The sequence below is a fragment of the Papio anubis genome, chromosome 2, assembly GCF_008728515.1.
Source record: "Papio anubis isolate 15944 chromosome 2, Panubis1.0, whole genome shotgun sequence".
NCBI lineage: Eukaryota > Metazoa > Chordata > Mammalia > Primates > Cercopithecidae > Papio > Papio anubis.
This window is the reverse complement of record NC_044977.1, coordinates 50,665,455-50,685,867: the sequence shown is the minus strand read 5'-3', so window position 1 is coordinate 50,685,867 and position 20,413 is coordinate 50,665,455. Positions and strand designations below refer to the sequence as shown.

At 52.2% G+C, this 20,413-nt stretch overlaps 1 protein-coding gene across 2 annotated transcripts in view; it reads right to left on the bottom strand.

The window, feature by feature from the left end:
* WNT7A (Wnt family member 7A) overlaps positions 1-19,915 on the bottom strand; it is a 60,069-nt gene extending 40,154 nt beyond the window's left edge. Inside the window, exons 1-2 of one of the 2 annotated variants that reach the window (XM_031663110.1) lie at positions 19,769-19,915; positions 14,382-14,608 (exon numbers count right to left, since the gene is read on the bottom strand). In XM_031663110.1, coding sequence (XP_031518970.1) covers positions 14,382-14,478 — 97 coding nt within the window. In that variant the 5' untranslated portion in view covers positions 14,479-14,608; positions 19,769-19,915. Of the gene's footprint in view, positions 1-14,381; positions 14,609-19,173; positions 19,548-19,768 lie in introns of those variants that run through there. The other variant, XM_009200170.4, reaches the window with a different exon arrangement.
* Positions 19,916-20,413: the final 498 nt, after the last annotated feature.

The following is a 20,413-nucleotide window of genomic DNA, read 5'->3' as shown; positions in this document are numbered from 1 at the left end:
CTGCCTCTGTTTTATCCATGGCCTTTATTGCTCCCTGCCATTTTAGACTTAGCTGCTGATTTTGTGTTCCCCGTACCAGCCCTACCACCATAATCAACTCTTGTCAAAATGCACTTCTAAAACGAGATGGCATTCAGTTGTTATCGATTAAAACTTATCAATAAATAATTTATCAAAACCATTCAAATTGGATGGCTTGCTGAGCTGAGAACAGGGTTTGATGGTAGAAAGAAAGCAGAAAAAGCTTCTGGAATCTTAAAATAAATCTCAGATTCCATCCATGTCTGCCTCCTTTACTCATCCCAGGTAAGGTGGGGAAACTGAGGCTTGGGGAGATGAGGTGACTTGCCCAGGAAGAGTTAGGATGCAAACCTGGAGGTCACCTGCTGTGCCTAACCACTCCAGGGAACTCCCTTGGACCCTGGTCACCCTCACTGCTCCGAGAACCGCCCTTTTCTCATCTGTCTGGGGAAGCCCCTTCATTCAGGTGGGTAATTTCCCGAATGCCATCTCATTTCTCTTAGGAGATACCTGCAAGGGTGGTCTGTTCTACTGCTGTGGAAAGGGGATGAGATCATATGCCCAATGGCATATAGTCCATAAAAAGCTGAGCAAAGACATACAAAATGTTTCTTATTCACCAGGCTCTATTCTAAGCACTGAATATAGATCCACAATATATGGCAACAACGCATGAGGTGGGGGCTGCTATTATCTGCATTTTACAGATGCAGAAACTGAGGCCCATGTGATACAACCTGTAAGGATTCAAACTTGGACAGCTGGCCGCAGAGTTTGACCCACTCCCATGCCTCAAGGTCTTGAGAACCATTCCAGTCCTACTGACTCCAGGCCTACATTCTTGCCCAGATCATCCATGTGGAGCCTGTGAGTGAACCCTGGGCTTGGCCACCATGGCCTGTGTGCCCTCCAGGATCAGATCCTCCATCCCGGCAGTGGGGACAGCCTGCTGTGAAAGGCCTGCCTCTCCGTCCTGCCCAGGAGCAGAGGAAGAACCTCCCTCAAATCCTGCCCTCCCCTCCACCTCCTTGACCAAGCCATCTATTCCTTCATTCATCAGATATTTCTTGAGCATCTACTATGTGCCAGGCACTGTTCTAGGACATGAGGAAAGTCAGATGAGGAGTTTAGATATGGCTTTGCCTTCGTAGAAGGACAGGCAGCAGGATAATGCCACTCCATGGCAGTTGAGGACTTTGAAGGAGGTGACACAGGGCAGTGATGAGAGTGGGGGACATCGGGGGTGGTGACTTGAGCGGAGAGGTCAGGGGGCTCTCTAGGGGCAGAGAAGGCATCAGGCCAAGTGGTAGCCTGAGTGATGGCACTGACGTGGTGTGGTCAGCTAGTGGCAGGAGCCGGTGAGCCAGGTTGGCACCGGAGGAGGTGAGGCTGAGGGCAGGTACGGATTCTGCCAGCCCTTCCTCTCCCCAGAATCAGAGAAAAGATTCCTAGAGCCACAGAAACAAAGCCAGGGGGCTCCTACTGGAATGATAGCTTCAAGGAGGATGGGAGACTTGCTCAAGGTCACCAGTGACTCAGCAAGACCAGAAGATCCCCCGGGCTCCCTCACCTCCCCCATGCCCTCCTTACCTTTCAATCCACCCACATCTCCCAGGTAAAGTTTTCATCCAGAAGCCCAGAGACCTTCCCTCCTGGGATATCCCAGGTGACTTCAGCTCAGAACTCAGGTAAGATGGAACCTGTCAGTCCCTCCTGTGTACTTCTCATTCACTGGGGGAGCCCCAAGCAAGGACTCTGCCTCTCTGAGTCTCAGCTTCCCCATCTGTGAAGTGGGAACCCTTAGGAGGACATCGCCAAGTCCTGAAAATTAAATGAGACCTCTGTGGAATGAAGCCTCTGTGGAGCTCCCAGAAGGTGCTTGATAAAGAACGATACGTATTATCACTGAGATGAAAATGGGGAGCCCAGCTGACGCCCTCTGTGGTTCCAGCTCCATAATGATCCCGGCGGGTACAGAGGAAATAAACTGATGTCCAAGCCTGCCCAAAAGATTCCATTCCACCGCCCTGTGCAGCCACTGTAAATGGTTTGCACCGGAATATTATCTGGGTGTATTTACGGTATCTTACTGGAAACCACAAAGTGCATTGTATTTTTTTTTCTTTTGCTATTTAAAGCCAATGGGTCAGAGAGCAAGCAATCTGCAGTGACACAAGCTGAAATATATGATTTGGAAAATATACAGATGGAAAAAGGTTGCACTTGCCAGCCCCATGGCATGGCAGTTCATAGCCCCTCTGGGCTCAGAATGCCACATTGGGCTGTCTCATCAAGAGGAACCAGGGAGCCTCACAATGAATAACTGGAAGATTTGGGGGTGCAGGGAGCTGTGTCTGGGCTGAGCTTGGTAAGGTAACAGGCCCTCAGCTAGGGAAACTGGGGAGGGGTGTGTGCAAGCCCCAGCCTCTGTCTTTCTCCATCCAAGGGTCTCTCTCCCTACTGAGCAAGGCCAGAGCACGCTGCTGACCACTTGCCAACGGTCAGCATCTGCTCCTTCCTGGCTTCATGGCTTTGCACATGCTGTTCCCTCAGCCTGCAATTGTCTTCCTTGTTCCATCTGCCTGCTAAGGGGCAGGGAATGTAGCGCAGGAGGTTTTAAAGCAGAGCCCTGGAGGTGGATAAATCTGGGTTTATGTCCTGGCTCCCTTTTCCTGGCAGTGGGACCTTGAGTGAGTTAACTCACCTCTCAAGGCCTCAGTTTCCTCATTTGTAAAGTGGGAATAACAAAATATCTACCTCCCAGGGTTGTTGGGAGGATTAAATAACCAAATGCACATGACAAGCTCAGCCTGCATTTGGTAAGGCACCAATAAACAATAGCTCTTACTAGATGCATTATTGGTTAGCACCATATCCATCAAGCCACGGCTCCAAAGTTCCCTACTCTGAGGTGCCTCCCAAATGTCCCTTCCCTCCACTTGTGGCCCAGCACCCTGTCCATCTTTATTTTGTATTGAATTGAATGATCAGTCTCTTGCCGCTAGGCTGTGGGGGCCTGGATTATTTATCTGTGAAGCCTCAACAGTTGAATGAATGAATGTGCATGTGAAAGCAAGTGTGTGTGTGTGTGTGTGTGTCTGCATGTTGCATGCGCACGCACGCCTGCCTGCCTGCCTGTCTACCATATGAAAGCTGGGAAGAGAACATTATAACAAAAGACTCATCTCAGAGAATAGTGTCAGGAGAGCTAAAACCCAGGATGAACTGAGGCTTGCAAAAAAAAAAAATGCAAACGAGACAAAAAGTCCTTTGTTAGCTGCATTCTAAGCAAGAATAAGGAAAGAATAGGTCTTTTGCTTGGGCAAGATGGCGCATTGTTAAGAAATGGCAGAGAGAAAATGGAGCTGGCCCGCCCCTTGCTTCTGTCTCTCTCACTGGAAAGGTCTTCAAATCCATCCTTCTAAGCATTCACCAGCTCACCAGACATGTGTTGCACTCTCACAGCCCTAGATGAGTAAAATGATGGAGTCCTTTTTGCAAGATGTGGGGACTCCTAGACGTAGGGATCCCCAGACATGGGACCCTCAGCCCAGGCCATCACCTTGGGGAGAGGAGAGAGCTGCTCAAGTGACTGCCCAAGAGAAGTGGCGACAAATTCTACAGAGGCAGAAGCCCAGAAATGCATCAGAGTTTCCCAGATTGTAGACAGAGGAGGGTGGACTCCAGGGGTTGACTCCTAGGTCATTGTGCCCATCCCTGGAAAAATTCCGGCAGGGGGGTACCAAACAGGAGGCCGTGAGCATGTGGAAAAGAATGCACCCATCCCCAGCAGCACACGGCGGGAAATCACCATTTCTTTGCCGATGATAATGCCGGAGACATAGCAACTTTCTGTGTGTGCAAGGAATTTGATTATCTTCCTACATCCTGTCTCTCCTCTGATTAAATACCTCTGACAACTTCCCTCCCAAGCAAACCCCCTGAGGCTGATCCCAAAACCCTGCAGGATGCCTGGTCCCACCTCTTCCCCCAGCTTCTTTACCCTCCCTACCCTACGCCCTGCAGACCCTCGTGCCAAGCCACTCTGGATCCCAGAGCTCCTGTTTGGGTCACCCAGCCAAGCCCTTCCTGCTGCCACTCCCCTTCCCCTCCTGGGTTGTGGATGGCCCCTACTTCAGGTGACCCGTACAGGCAGCTTCTGTGCTCATCTCCCAGTGCCTATTTCTCTTCCACTAGATCCTCAGAGCACTTTTCAGCCTCGTCTTCCTAGTGTGTCCCCGCGAGACAGCAAGTGCCCTGGACAGAGCCTGCACCCCAGCATTTACTGCAGAGATTCTAGTAAATATCTGTAGGATGAAGACGTGAATAAATGAGTGGACATACAAGTGGAGGAGTCTTATCCCATGAATGTTTAACTTGCATAAATTGAACAAAATGTACCAGAAAAAAATAAAATATTATATACTTATATTGTGGATATATACACTTCATTCTATACACTGCATATATATATACACACACATATATATACACACATTGCCATATATACATTTTACATGTATATGCATGCTTTCCTGTACTTGTATGGAAACACAGGTATTCTGAATTTTATGCATGACTGAAGGGATTTTCAATGGTAATGTGGATTAGAATGGATTTCACTGCCCATGGCAATGTCAGAAGTGAGGATGTGCCTCTTCTGTACCCTTGGGGAAAGATATAGAAATTGGTGATAGGTGGATATACTTTTTGGTAGATTCCAAGTTGATGTATAAACCACATTCTGAGTATGGTCAATCTGTGAGGGTCTCCAGGGTGATATTCCCCAGTGTGTGTGCCCCTGAAGAGCAGCTCCACTAGACAGTCAGTGAGTCCAAGGATGGAAATGAGTGGACCCTCCAGATTGAGTCAGCTCAAGCTGCTGTCTTGTCCGCAGGACGTTTCAGCACCTTTAATATGCTGGCAGGCATCCTGACTCTCCAGGAGCAGGCAGTATAACATGCTGAGTTCCCCCATTTTAAAAGGACACCCATGGGAATGTCCTTTTCTCCCCAGGGCAGCTGGCAGTAGGCAGTGGGTGGAGCCTGGGAACTGGTGATCTGCTGAGCAGACCCTGGGCACAGCTCCTCTTGAATCATGCCATAACGGTCTTTCCTAGGCACTAGACCTAGTCAACATTTTTATCCCATTTCAAGCCAATGCAGAGATGGGCAGGAGAGCTAACAGAATGGTTGATCAAATTGACATTAAAAAGATCTTGATGAGTGAGACTGCCCAGCTAGGATGGATCTCAAAGAAAATGTGCAGAAATGAACATGCAGTTTTGTATTTGGGGTGAGAAATGAACAGCAGTCACTCACACGACAGAGAAAATGGAGCACCTACTGTGCATGAGGCACTCCCAGACCCGGGATTCAGAAGATAAACAAAGCAAGGCCTGTCTTCAAGGACTCAGAGCAACTGGGGCCACACAAGGTAGAAAGGAGCTGGCCTGCCTGGGGGCTATGCACTTCTTCACGTGTTCCATGAGGACCTACTGTGTGCCAGGCCCCAGGACAGATGCTGGAGGTATGGGGAGAAGAGGATCAGCAGATCTGGGCACCATGGAGCCTCATGATGGCAGAGAAGACTAATGTCAGATGGGTTCTTACAAAAGTAAACAAAGTCACTTCCAAAAGTGGTGAGTGCTTTAAAGACAACCGTGCAGGGTGCCCTGTCGGGGAAGGGTGGAGGATGCTGTCTTGGGCAGGATGGTCCAGGAAGACCTCCTGGAGGAGGTGGCCTTTGAGTGGAGACCTGCATATGCAGGAGAGGACAGGTTGCCCACCATCACTCAGTGGCTTCTCCCAAGTACCCTCTGTGCCATCTTCTGCTGCAGAGAAGAGTTGGGGCAAGGGGCTGCTCTGGTACTCGTGGTGTCCCTAGATCCACTGAGCACCCCAACGGGGACTGTATCCTCCATGTCCCAGGCACTGGATCAGAGGCCCCTGATCCCTCACAGAGCTGCCTTCTGGCCAGAGAGACAGACAATAATAACAACACAGCTACGATGTATGGGCACTTCCTGTGTGCCAGGCACTGTTCTGAGTGCAGTAAGCAACCTCATCCTCCCACCACCTGTGAGAATGGTGACATTATCACTCCCGTTTGGTCAAGGCCCACTGTTGGTAAATGACCAAGCAGGAAGCGTCAGGGCTGAACCACTACACATCGCTGCACAGATGAGCAAGTTAGAGAATACATTCTGGAGTAACAAAGTGACATAAAGAAAAATGCTACACAGTGAGAGTGGACAAGGACAGGCAGTGTACACTGGAGAGGGGGTAATGAAGCTTCTCCGAGGCCTGACAGGTGAGCAGAGGATAGAAAGACAGAGGGAGTGAGTCAAGCTGGCAAAGAGCATCCAAGCAGAGGGAACAGTGAGGGAAAGGCCCTGAGGTGGGAGGGACTTTGGCATAGGTCCATAAAGGAGCAGGGAATGGGTGTGCATTTTATTCTCAGAACAACAGGAAACCGCGGGAGGGTTTTACACGGCAGGATGCCACACTCAGAGCAACACGGAGAAGATGTCATGCTGGATGGTTGCATAGGTTGCAGGATGAAAGGGAGGAGGTGGGGTGCATTTGGAGGTTGATGTCATTGTTCAGGCAGCAAGTATCTGAAGATGGCGGTTTGAATTGGGAGGTGGTGGTTAAGGTGGTGAAAACTGGACAGATTGGGGTATATAGTTTGGAGGTAGAGTCAAAACGGTCAGCTTAGACTGGTAATCACCAAGAAAATCTAGAGCGTGGGTCCCGGGTTCCTCAAGCTTGTGTGCATATGACACGGCACACAGGCCTCCTGGAAGCGGGGAGGGGATGTTACCAACGGATAACAATGTGCCAGGCTCTTACACCCCGTATCATGTAATGCCACTACCACCCAGTAAGGTGGGTGCTTGGCTCCCCCATTCTGCAGACTGTCAGAAAGGTGAAGTACTCACTTAAAGTCATCTGCAAGGTAAGGGTGGGGCTGGGATGCAAACCTGGCCATGTGACTCTGATTTCAGTACTCACTTGGCAGCCCCACACCTGCAACAAGACAAGGGGTTCTCAAATACATAGCAGACTTGAGAATCTCACCTGTGGCAGGATCGCACAAACAGAAGAATCCCTCCAGCGAGGGGGGACTCACGACCGATTTCAGCTCTGCCACGAAACAGCCACATGATCTTGGACACCCTCTGCCTGGCTCATAGCCTGTCCCCCAGGAACAAGATGGAGGTGGACACACTTTCTTTCAGGGGTGCCAAGGACCCAATGAAGTGACGGATGAGAAAGGGCAGTCTTGGCTCCTGGTCCACACTGATCCTCAGTGAAAAGACACAAGATAGAGTGAAGCCCACCACAGCCCACTCATCCTGAGGAACCCACTCATCCTGAGGAACCCACTCACCCCGAGGCATTGCCTGGTCTAACCCTGGTTTCCCTGCACTGTGACTACAACCATACTGGCCAAATCCAATGGGAGAACCCACAACCCAACAGAAAAATGGGGACAAAGCATGAAGAGGTAACTCATGGAAGAGCGAACATGCACAGCCAGTAAATACAGGAGGAGATTTCAACCTCATCACTTCTCAGGGAAGTGCAGATCAGGATGCTGTTGAGATTGTCTTTCTCATCCACTCACTGGGCAGATATGCAGCTGGCCAGTCCCAGGGTTGGAGCTGCGCCGCCACTAGGGGAGGAGCTTGGCACAATAGCAATTCAATCCAACCAAAATGAAGTCATTTACTTTGGGGGAAGATCTCCATATGATATATTAAACATAAATAAACTAGGGAATGGGAAACTCAAGATTCAAGATAGGGAAAGCGTAGCCAGGGAGGGAGAGGCAGGGGAGACATGAGGGAGGCTCACAGAGGTGGATGACAAGTTGTGTTGGGGGTGAATTCGAGGGAGGTCACAGTATTATTTAAGAAAAGCAAATGGCCGGGTGCAGTGGCTCACACCTGTAATCCCATTGCTTTGGGAGGCCAAGGCAGGATTGCTTGAAGCTAGGAATTTGAGACCAACCTGGGCAACACAGTGAGGCCCCTGTCTCTACAAAACAACAGAAAAGAATTAGCCAGGTGAGGTGGCGTGTGCCTGTAATCCCAGTGGAAGGATTGCTTGAGCCCAGGAGGTGGAGGCTGCAGTGAGCTATATTTGCACCACTGCACTACAGCCTGGGTGACAGAGCGAGACCCTGACAGAAAAGGAAAGGAAGGAAAGAAGGAAGGAAGGGAGGGAGGGAGGGACAAAGAGGGAGAGAGAAAGTGAGAGAGAGAACGTGAGAGAGAGAGAAAAGGAGAGAGAGAGAAAGTGAGAGAGAAAGAGAGAAAGAGAAAGAGGGAAAGAGAGAGAGGGGGAGGAAAGAAGGAAGGAAGGAAGAAAGAAAGAAAAAGAAAGAAAGATAGAGACAAAGAGGGAGAGAGAAAGTGAGAAAGAGAACGTGAGAGAGAGAGAAAGGGAGAGAGAGAGAGAGAAAGAAAGAGGGAAAGAGAGAGAAGGGGAGGAAGGAAGGAAGGAAGGAAGACAGAGAGAGAATGGAAGGAATAAAGCAAGGAAGGAAGAGAGAAAGAAAGAGGAAGAAAAGAAAGAGGGACAAAGAAAAGAAAGAAAGAGAGAGAAAGAAAGAGAGAGAGGAAGAGGGAAACAGAGAGAGGGAGGGAGGGAGAGAGAAAGGAAGGAAGGAAGAAGGAAAAGAGGGAGAGAAAGGAAGGAAGGGAGAAAGAGAGAGAAAGAAAGAAAGAGAAAGAAAGGAAAGAAAGAAACAAAGAAAGGAAGAAAGAAAAGAAACAAAGAAAGAAAGGAAGGAGAGGGGGAGGGAGGGAGAGGGGGAGGGAGGGAGAGGGGGAGGGAGGGAGAGAGAGAAGGAGAGAAAGAAAGAAAAAAAGAAAAGAAGGAAGGAAAGGAGAGAAAGGAAGGAAGGAGGGGAGAAAGAGAGAGAAAGAAAGAAAGAAAGAGAAAGAAAGGAAAGAAAGAGACAGAAAGAAAAGAAGAAAGAAAGAAAGAGAAAGAAAAAGAGAGGGAAGGGGGAGGGAGGGAGGAAGGGAGGAAGAGAGAGAGAAAAAGAGGAGAGAAAGAAAGAAAGGAAGGAAGGAAGGAAGGAAGGAAAGAAAGAAAGAAAAGAAAGAAAGAAAGAGAAAGAAAGAAAGAAAGAAAGAAAGAAAGAAAGAAAGAAAGAAAGAAAGAAAGAAAGAAAGAAAGAAAGAAAGAAAGAAAGAAAGAAGGAAAGGAAGGAAGAAAGGAGTCTAGAGGGAAGTGAAGGCCTTCTTATATCCCACCGCAAGGGTCACACTGTGCCTTGGTAGCAGTTGGTCAAACCGATGTGGGGCCACACACCCCACTCAAATAATCCCTGGCATTCAAGGGTCTTGACAGCTAGCCTGCCATCTCACAGGGGACTCCCTGAGCCATTGTCTCCTGAGGCTGCAGGCCCCTGTTCACTCCCTCCATAGCTCTCACATGACCATGTCTTTGCTCTGTTGTTTCCTCTGCCTAGGATCCCACTCACTGGTAAATTTCTCCCCACCCTCCAAGTCCCAGATGAAGGGCCATCTCCACTGTACAGATCCCACCCTCCATCCCGAAGTCTCACTTCTGAGAGCCCACCACACCCCCTATGCCTCTCCCTAAAGCCTGAACCATGCTGCACTCTGGTCACTCATTGCTGTGGACTGAGTCAATACCTCAGAGTGTGACTGCATTTGGAGACAGGAAATTTATTATAATTAAGTTAAAATGAGACTGTTAGTGTGGGCCCTAGTCCTATATGACTCGTGTCCTTATAAAAAAAGGAGACCAGGACACAGGAGATTCCTGGGGCACATATACAAGGGGAAAGGCCGTGTGAGAACCCAGGGAGAAGGTGACAAGCCCAATAGAGAGGCCTCTGAGAAAGCAGCCCTGCTGACACCTGGATGGCAGACGTCCGGCTTCTGAAACTGGACAGTACATTTCTGCTGTTTAAGCTACCTGGTCTGCGGAGATTTGTTCTGGCAGCCCTAGTAGACTAGTACACTCGTGAGCAGTTCCTCTTCCCTGAGAGATGGTCTGGGTGGGGCTACCTGGCTGGGCCAGAAAAAGCACTGTTGCCCTTGGCCACTGTGATTAGTTTGGGATGGGCACACAACCAAAAGTAAAGCCCCATTAGTTGGTCCAATCTGAGTGAATCTTAGAACTTCTGCAAGTGCTGCTAGAGAAAGGCCAAGGCTCTTTCTGGGGGTACTTGAACCTGGAAGTTGTGTCACTGCAGGTGCAAAGGCCATCCTGCTGGTCCTGGGGTTGATGGATGCCAATGCTACCTCTGCTCCTGTCCATTTCGAAAGTCAGCACTATGCCCTGGCTCTCCAGTTCCTTAAGCATACATAAGTCCCCTTTTTACCAGAGGTGGCTTGAATTGGGGTTCAATTTCTAACATGCAACGGGACTTTACCTGGTACATGCCCATTGCTGCCCCTCAGCTCTATGCAGGAAACCTGAACACTCAGAAGGGAGCCAAGCATGGGATAAATAACTCTTCCTCTTCAGTCACAGAGCTCCAGCTGGTCTCATGTCCACTCTGAATACAAGATTACACTTCCCAGCTTCTCTTGGAGCTAGATGTGACCATGTGACTAAGTTCTGGCCAATGATATGTAAGCAGAAGTATGGGGTGGAGCTTTGAGAAGTTTCTCTTTAAAGGCAGACAATGGGTCCTGGTGTTCAAAGTCAGGACTTGATGGCCACAGCTCCAAAGGCCAGATCCTCACCCCTGCAAGACAGCCCTTGTTAGCTGGTCATTCCCAGAAAGTGGCAACCCCATGGGGGTGAGAGCACTGAGGAGGAGCCCAGTGACCCTAAATGTGATGCTTGCTTCCTGATGTCCTGGAGCAGGACACCTTTCTACATATGAGGAAACCTAAGCTCAGGGCGGTTTCAGACTGTCGGGGCTCTCATCTTGATTCATCTTCCTCTTCCCACTGCGACTACCCTAGAAGTCCAGACCAGAGTGACTCCCTCCTTCCTTAGCAGGCCTTTAGGTTGTCACCCTCCCTCCCTCCTAGATGGCCCTTAGTTTGTCACTTTCCCTCCTTCCTGGCTGGTGGCTTTCAAAGCAGGTCTCCATGGCTATCACTGAGGCTGAGCCACCATCACCTCCTTCCTGGAAGACTCAACCAGACTCCTGACTCCCACTGCCATCCTACCCTGCAGTTCATGCTTTTCCCAGCAGCCAGAGTGATGATGCTAAACCCGAAGTCAGATGCTGTCCCTCCCTTATTGTCTCCCCTTCAGAAGGTCTCTATTCCCATGAAGGGAAATCCAGATCCCCTGCCCTGGCCTGAGGGATACTGCACCATCCAGCTCCTGGCTCCCTGAGCCTTCCCCTTCAGCCTTCCTCACTCTACTCCAGCCACCCCAGGCCCCTCGCTGTTCCTCAAGCCACCCCCAAGCACGTTCCACCTCAGGGCCTTTGCACCTACTGTTCCCTTTGCCTGACATGCTCTTCCCCCAGACATGCCCATAGCTCACCTCCCTCACAAATCCAGCGCCCTTCCCTGGCCACACACACTGGAACAGGAGCCTCCAGCCACAATGGACACCCAATAACTTGGTGAATGCATGAATAAATCAACAAGTATTAAAATGAATGAATGACCTTATACCCACTCTTTCATGAATCTTCTAAAATTCCTATAAGGTTGAATGGATTCCTATTCCTATTGGGGGGTATGGATTCAACCAGAGACATGACCCTCATTGGGAGTCCTGAATGCAAGTCAATGCATAATATATGCATATCAACATATATTATGTTGCCACTTTTGTGGGCCAAAAATCATTTCACAGTGGCAATTTCATAAGTTTAACCTATCCTCTGGCAGTCACTCCCACACTCAAAATCCTCCAACGGCTCCCGCTCAGAAATTCAAACTTGTTAAATTGACCCTACATACCTCCTGGCTCCAGCTCCTACTTCCTTCCAGGCTCCCCGGACCAACTGCCCTGCATCGCTATCCCAAGGATTTTCTTGGGCACCTCTCCTTGCTGGAATTCCACCAGCCACCTCTGCCTGCCAAGCCCACTAGAATGCCTCTTGCCTCTGGCCTCTGCTCCTCCCTGGTGTGCACTGGCAGTATTCCTCCTCAGCCTCACTTCTACAACCATGGCCAGCTGGGGGCTGCTCAACAGGAGGGGATCCTTGTCCAGGCACTGCCCTGCACTGTAGCCCTCCTGCTGCGCCCCAGACCTCTGTGGGGACTATTCCAATGCCAGCCGATATACTGACTGTTCTGAGACTGAAAGTTATGCTGGAATGAACCCAGTCCTGAGAGGCCCTGCCACTCACTTTTGTTGACTTTGAGCAAGTCCCTTTTGAGCCTCAGTCTCCTCATCTATAACATCTTACATATCAGAAGTCACAAATTTAAAACAATGCTGGAACCCATGCCTGGGTCCCAGGAATGGTGTGTGTGTGTGTGTGTGTGTGTGTGTGTGTGTGTGAGAGATATCTGAGTAGAAGAAAGCACAAAAACCAAAAACCACAAGTGACAAGCAAGGCGAGGCTCACAAGACAGATTAGGCAACCTTAACTGGAGTCTCAGTGTTGATGCCACTCACTATGTGACCTGGGACAGTCCCATTCTCTCTCTGGGCCTCTGTTTCCACCTAAAAAGTGAGCCCTGGAATTGGGAAGAGGGAGAAGCAGGGCAGATGGTGCAAGGCAAAAGTCTACACAACAAAGATCCTGGAAAAGGCTTACCTGCGGAAAGGTCTCTGCCAACTTCACCAGTGGCCCAAAAAACTGGTTGCTGGTTTGCACCTCTGTCAATAAACTATTGGGGTGGTATGGATTCAACCAGAGACCTGGCCCTCACTGGGAGTCCTGAATGCAAGTCGATGTACCTGCAGGACCCCATACTGAGATCCTGTCTGCAGTTCTGTAAGGTGCAAATAAGAAGGCACTCACAGAATATAGTGACAAAACCAGGCCTGCTGCAGGGACGGGTAAGGCCTTCCAAAAGGCAATGGGAAGAAAGTGTTCAGTGGCAAGCGTGGGAGTGAAGCCCCTGCCCTCATGAAGCTGACATTGCAAACCAGTTCAGAATGGTTTCAGACAGTGTGAAGTGCTTGGCTGATGGGATGGAACTTTGAGGTGAGAGGGGACTTTTGACAAGGTTGCAAAGGTCTAGAAGACCTGGACAGGGTCAGGGGCACGGGGCTGAGGAAAGGAGCTAAGGCAGAAGAAATAGCTGGTGTCCAGCATGGTGTGTTTGGGAAAAAGAACAAGGCTGAGTGAGCAGGTGAAGAGGGAAGATGGAAGCAGAGGTCAGCAGCAGCTAGATAAGCAGTGGGGATTTCATTCTGATGCAAGAAAGCCTCCAGAGGGGTTTAAGCAGCACAGTGACATGATCTGATTTCCATGTAAAAGGATGATCCTGCCTGCTGGGTGCAGAAGGGACTGCAGGATGGCCAGGAGCAACAGGGAAATGAGATGGGGGAGCATGGGACAACCTGGGAACCCAGACGTGACAGCAGTGTGACCTAAGCAGGAGGTGGCAGGGATGCCCAAAGATATCCGAGGCTGACCTGGCTTTCAGGGAAGTTCACAGTGCAGAAGCCAGCCTGTGGCAATTTCTGGTCCCCTAATGCACATGCACACAAGCCAGAAGACACACAGCATGGCCTCCTACCACTGACCAGGGCCTCCTGGAGACCAGCATTGCTCTCTTTGACCCTTTTCCACCAGACTTTTGTTATAATTGCTTCAGAAGTTAAATGTGTGGCTCAAAACTCTACGTATATGTATGTGTCTGCACGCACCATTCCCATAAAACAGTTTCAAAGTCAAAAGCCCACAGGGATCAAGCGGATCATATCACAGGATTGCACAGGCTGGGCAGCAGTAGGGAGTGGTGGGGACTGTGGCAGTGAATGGGTTGCCCATTCACTGCTACAACTAAAGGGAGCTGTGTTCTCAGTTTCAGGTCTTTGCAACCATGTGGGCACACATGTAAATTATGAGTAGATCTGCCAACTTTTCAAAAGAAACCGGAAATTCCTATATTTTAGGTGAAACAAGTTTTAAAATCTGGGCTTCAATTCAAAACACAGCATCAGCACTGTATCAGAGGTTAGCATTTGGGTCACTGGTTGCTGGTCTGCACCTCTGTCAATAAACGATTGAGGGGGTATGGATTCAACCAGAGACCTGACCCTCAATGGGAGTCCTGAATGCAAGTCAATGCACATGCAGGACCCCACACTGAGGGACATTCTAGTAGGGGCAGGCAACGGAGTTCCACAGGGCACCTGAGGGTATTCTGGTGTCCCTATAGCCTGATGTCTCTATAACCTGTAAGACTCTGCTGGGGTGTTTGGGTGAGCACATACCCACTTTCAGCTCCTTCCCGAAGACGGTGCGCTCTCCCAGTGCAGAGCAGTTCCAGCGGCCATTGCGGAACTGAAACTGACACTCGTCCAGGCCCATTTGCGAGCCTTCTCCTATGACGATGATGGCGTCGGGCCGGCTCTGGCAGATCGCCCGCTGTCTAGGAGCTAGGCCTGGGATCTTGTTACAGATGATGCTTGCGCCCAGAGCTACCACTGTGGAGAAGCCACTGGAGGGAGAGACACAGAGAGATGGAGCATTAGGCCAGCAAGGGGGCATGGACTAGGAACCCTTCCTAGGTGTCCAGCACTGGCCACCCCACTGCCCCCAGCAGTGGTCTCTCAACTTTTTTGATCCTGCACCCCTAACTCATGTCCATTCGAATAGAAACCCTATAATTTCTACATAGGCTCTTGTATCAATGCGTATACTCAATATCAGTGAAACACACACACTTGATTTTTGTTTTAGAAACAAGAAAAGATGATGTATGTCACAAATATTACATTGAGTGAAAAAGGCAAGTTGCCTTTGAGTTTATGGTAGGATGCAATTGAGATGAAGTTCAAAAGCATGCAAAAGAAACCCTATGTTGCTAGGGAATCATCTCTTTGGTAAAATTGTAAAGGCAAGCAAGGAAATGATGACTTCAAAGTCTCATGCAGCAGGTGCCTCTGAAGGAGTGATGGGTGTGCAGATATTCACTTTAAAAAAATCTGTTTTTTAATGTATATGTAACATATACTCTCATGTATGTATATGTTTTATTATTGAAAAAAAACTTAAAAAGTAGTTTTAAGTAGAAGTCCTGGCATTTTCTTCTTGCTGTCAATGGAGTACACGTATCCCACTCCGGGCATGACTGGCTTAGAGGATGTGTGTGACTATTATGAGGGCAATTCCTATCTTCTTCAACTATTCACTGACATGTATCAGATACCCATCATGTGCCAGGTACCATGCTAGGAGACAGCTGTGCACCTGACAGGCAAGGCCCTGCCCTCAAGGAACTAGGGAGGGTGACAACACAGGTGTCACAAATGAATAAAACAGGCCATCTCTGACAATGATATGTACTATGAAGAAAGTAAAGGAAGATGCTGGGATGGCAACCAGGGTGTGCAGGTGGTGAGGAAAGTGAGGGCCACTTTAGTTGAGGTGATCAAGGAGGACTTCCTTGAGGGGGTGACATCAGAACAGAACAGAGATCTGAATTGCCAGGAGGCATCTGTGGGAAAATCTGGAGAAGGGTATTCTGTGCAGAGGGAACAGAAAATGCAAAGTTCTAGGAGACAAGCTCGAGGTCTTCAAGGAATAGAAAGAACCCATGGAAACTGCTACAAAACCAGGGCTTGAGATGCAGGAAGATTCTGGGGAGAGGAGATGGCTGAGGGCTGGCATTTTCTCAGGTGCATCAGGCAGCACCAGGAAGCACTGAAGGGTGTAAGCAGGACCTTGACATGACCTGGTGGTCCCCGCTCCATGGAGGAAAGACCTGCGGGGTGCCAGAGCAGGAGCAGAGGGACCGGGCAGGTTAGGGTTGGTGGTGGCTTGGCTGGTGGCAGTGGTAGGGCTGCAGGTAGAGCCACTGGGCAAGTGCCTCGTCCTGGGGCTCAGCTATGGGCAGTTGTTCTGGAGTTGCGATTTGTTAGAGCGAGGTTCTCCTGTACCAATAACTCGAGGAGGTGACGTGGACCCATGCCCTCCAAGAGCACAACTGATCACTCCTGCCACTTCCCTAGGCTCCTGCCATGTGCCAGCCTTCTCCCTGCAGCAGGCACTCTGTCCTTGCTGGCCTCTCTCCCTGGAAGTGCTCTCACCCCTGATCTTCACAAGCTTGGCTTCTTGTCATTATTCACATGACCTCAAGGGTCACCTCCCTGACCAGCCCAGCTAAGGGAGCCTCCCTCCCTTCCCTTCCCCTAATAAATTTCCATCACAATCTCTGTTTTGTTTACTGGATATTCTTGATTACTCATGTTCTACTGACATGTTTTCATGTATGTGTTTTTAATTTGCATGCTCACTTGATCACTTGTCTTCTTCCTGAGAGGATGAGCTCCCTGCGGGCAGGGAGGCTGTCTGCTGGTTCACTAAATGTCTACCAAATAAATGGATTGTGGCACTTCAAAGATGTGGCTCCGGGTGAGTACCTATTACATGGCAGGTGCCCCCAAATATGCATCAAATGCATCAGTAAACTTGGGCAGTGTCCCTACTATGTGCCAATGCAGTATGGTGGGTGCTGCCACAAACAGCAGCTCATGTGACCTTTCCACACAGCCCTGTGGGGCAAGAATCATCATATAAATTTCAAATATCTGAAAATTGAGGCTCACAGAGGTTGGGACCCAGAGGAAGGTTCTCAGCTAGCAGGTGTTGGAGGTGGGACAGCCTGGCTTTGCATCTGCATCTCAGCCCTAAACCACAGTCTAACACACACTAGAATGCTGGGAATGTCTGAGGAAGCAGCAGCGTGAGAAGATTAAGTGGAGATGCTTTGGCATCATTTGTCAGGAGGACCCTCTGAGCACCTAGCTGGCCACCAGGAAATTTCTACACCAGCAGAGAGTGGATGGATTGGCATACTGGGGCCAAAAACTCATAGGTACAATAGACTAGCCCCTAAGGGTCTGGCCTAGGTTCCCATCTCAGCTTTCCTCACTTATTAGTTGTGCGATCTTAGGCAAGTTTCCTTCCTTCTGCACTTCAGTTTCTCCATGGCTAAATTAGGGTATTGATAACTAGTCTCCACCTAATTGGCTGCTATGAAAACCGCATTTGCTAGAACATGGAAAGTGCTTAGAAGGTGCCAGGCACATAGTGAGTGCCCATAAATGTGGCGGCGGTGTTGTAATTATCACCATTCTTATTGGATCTGATTGTGGCAATAGGCTAGTGCGAGTAATAGAACTATCCGAGTGAAATAAGAATACCACAGATGCCCCACCATCAACCAGAAGCGGGTAGAGCCCAGTCACATGTGGGGAAATGGAAAAACCTAGGGACGTTGGGACTTCACCCCTCATGCCCACTATATAGATGAGTAGCCCGAGGCACAGGGAGCAGCAGCGCCTGGCCTGAAGTCACCTGCAACTCCCACCTCCCCGACCTGGACCTCTCCCCACCCCAGAGGGCAGCTTGGGGCGGAAGGGCAGCGCCCTGCAGGACTCCCTCCCTCCCTCCCGGGCAGCTGGGCCCCCGCAGGGCCAATCCGGGTAGGCCGCGGCGCTGGCGGGAGGGCGGCCCGCGGGCGGGCGGGGCGTCCAGGAGAGGTTATTTTCTGCTGTTTTCCCTTTCTCTCTCCCCCGCCACCCGGGTCCCTCCTCCCCGTTTCTAATTAAAAAGGAGATAAAGCCACACGCGGTCCCAGCCAATCGGCCTGACCGGCTTCCTGGATGCTGGATGTGCGCGGGGCGGCGGGGCGCGGGCCAAGATGAAGATTAAAGCAGGGGAAAAAAGAAAAGCCACCCAGACGCGGGCGAATCAATAACACTTAAAACACACCGGCAGGCTGGCGGTACTGGCGCGAGCCCCGTAGCCGCCTCTCCGCCGCTGGTCGGGCTGGCGGCCCCTGGTCTGCTCTGCACGCACCTGCTCGCGGCAGCGGCCCGACAACTTGCGAAATCCCCGCTCCAGAGACGTGGACTGGGGAAGTGACGGGGTAGGGGGGTAGCAGTGACAAAACACAAAGGATCCTCACACACACCCCCTAGCCGCAGCCCCTGCGGTCCACCGCTCCTCAAAAGGGGCGGTAGGGGGTTCACTGATGGGGGGTGGAGGGGCAGGGTGTTCGAGACCTACCAAGCGGGCCCTTCAGCGCCAGAACCTCTATCCATGCCTAGACTCCCCCCGCCCCCCCGCCGCCCACTGCTCCGAGCTTCACACGCGTTATGTCTTAAGTACAAAGGGTGACCGGCTTTGCACAAGCAGCTCCAGGAAGCGTCCCGAGCTGCCCCCTCCCACCTTCCAGCCAGAGCGACCCCGAGCACCACCTCCACAGAAACGTTGGGTGAAGCCAGAGGGCTGCTCGCGCGCCCGGCAGCCTCTGCTGCCCAGTTCAAGGGGGCGGGGTGTCCCGCCTCTCTCTAGCGCTTGTCTCCCTCGGTGTCTCGGGCCGCCTCTAGTCCCACCTTTGTGTGTGTTTGTTGGGGGCGGGACGTGCTGTCCCCTTGGCCCGGGAAGGGGCTCTGGGAGTCTAAGGGTCCCTGGAAATCGAGTGGTGCCAAGGTTCCGAGCGGCGGTTTATGTTTTTGCCAGCGAAAGTCCTTCCCCCTGGGTACCTGTTCCCTGTTTGCACGGACCGGCCCCGCCAGCCACCTGGGGACTGCCCAGTCTGTAGGAGCGTCTGTGCCGCGCCTCCTGAGAGAGTTCCTCTCGGGCTCCGGGGACTGAGCTCACCGAGAGCGGCTGTGGACCTGGCTTGATGTTCCTGCTAGACCTGCTGTCCCTATGCCGGTGTCCGAAGGGTCCCCGGGATGGGCTGAACCTTTGCAGCAGCTAGCCCTCCCCCAGAGTCCCTCAGGCTGGAGCGTCCCTACCGGCTGTCTCTGGTCCTGGGAGATTCCAGACTCAGAAGTCCTCAGGATGGCCAGTCCCCCTGCCTATATCTCCTGGGGCGTCCGCCTGCGGGGGGCCTTTGTGCGTCCACCGCTCCCACACCGCACCCACCCGGCCTCTCAGAGAAGCTGTGGAAGTTGGTGGCCGGCAGAGGCTCTCAGGCGGCACACCTCCCTCCCCGGGCCGTGCCAACTTTGCCAAGACACGCGCGGAAAGGGCGCAGGCAGCCCTTACCCGATCCGGAGGTAGACCATGCCCAGGCTGAGAAAGAGGTGGCCCAGGCAGCGCCGCGCTTTCCGGTTCATAGTCCCGGTTGGCCGCCGGGGCCGCGGGCCGGGCTGTGCTGATCCCGCGGGCCGGCCCCGGCGGGGCAATCAACATAGCCCGCCCGGGAGGCGCGGGCCGAGGCGTCCCCGGGGCCGTCTGTCCGTGCGCCCGTCTGCGCGCTCGGCGCCTGAGCCTCGCCAGGAGCGCGGGAGCCACGGAGCGGGAGGAGGGAGGGAGGAGCGAGCGCGGCGTGGGGCGACGCCGGGCTGCGCGCGAGCGACCGGTGCAAGTGTGCGAGACGCGGGGAGTGCGGGGGCGCTGCTGCCTCCCGCCCCCGCCCCTCCCTCCTTTCCCCCGTCCCTCCCCCACCCCCTCCCCCGCCCGCCTCCCCGGAGCGCCCGCCCCGCGCCCCTGCGCCCGCGGGACAGGGCCGCCTGCACCAGGCGCGCGCTCGTGCCTTTCCATGCGCGCTCCCGGGGGCCCCCTCCCTGCTCTGGGGTGCAGGTGGGAGGCTAGCGAGCACAGCCTGTTTGGAGGCAGGAGGAGCCCGCTAGTCTCTCACCCGTCACTAACTTGCAGGTTGCAGGGCGAGTGGGCGTTGAGAGGCTGCCCTCGAGTGGAGTGGACCAGACTCGGCCGAGAGCCCTAGTGCCTTGGTCTGCTGCCCCGCTCGCTCAAGCCCGGAACAAGGAAATGGGGCTGACAGAGCACACCCCAGTTCCCCAACCCCAGCTTCAGGGGAGGGCGCCCCCTTTCGCGGAGCGACGGGCGGACTGGCTCAGCGTATTTCTTCCCTACCCCCACCTATTCGAGGGTGTGGCAGGGGGTGGCAGAAGATACTTGGGCAGCCCTCTCTGGGATCCTGCTGTTAGCCGACAGACGGAGTCGGGCTGAGGCCCAGGAGCCCCGCGCGGAACAGCAGTGGGGCGCCTGAGCCGCGGGAGTGTGAGGGGCGCAGCTGGCCGCTCAGAGCACGCTCGCGGCGACACCAGGCGTACGCGGCGGGTGGTGCACCTTGGCCTCGCTCCCAGGAACAGAAAGCTTTAAGTGCCCTGGCCTATCCCAGGGGGCTGACCCCCTACTTTGGTGTACACCCCATTCAGTGAGCAGGGGGAGTCTAAGTGTCCCTGGAAATTGGGTGGTGCCAAGACTCCGAGCGGCAGTTTATGTTTTTGCCAGCGAATGTCCTTCCCCCGGGTACCTGTTC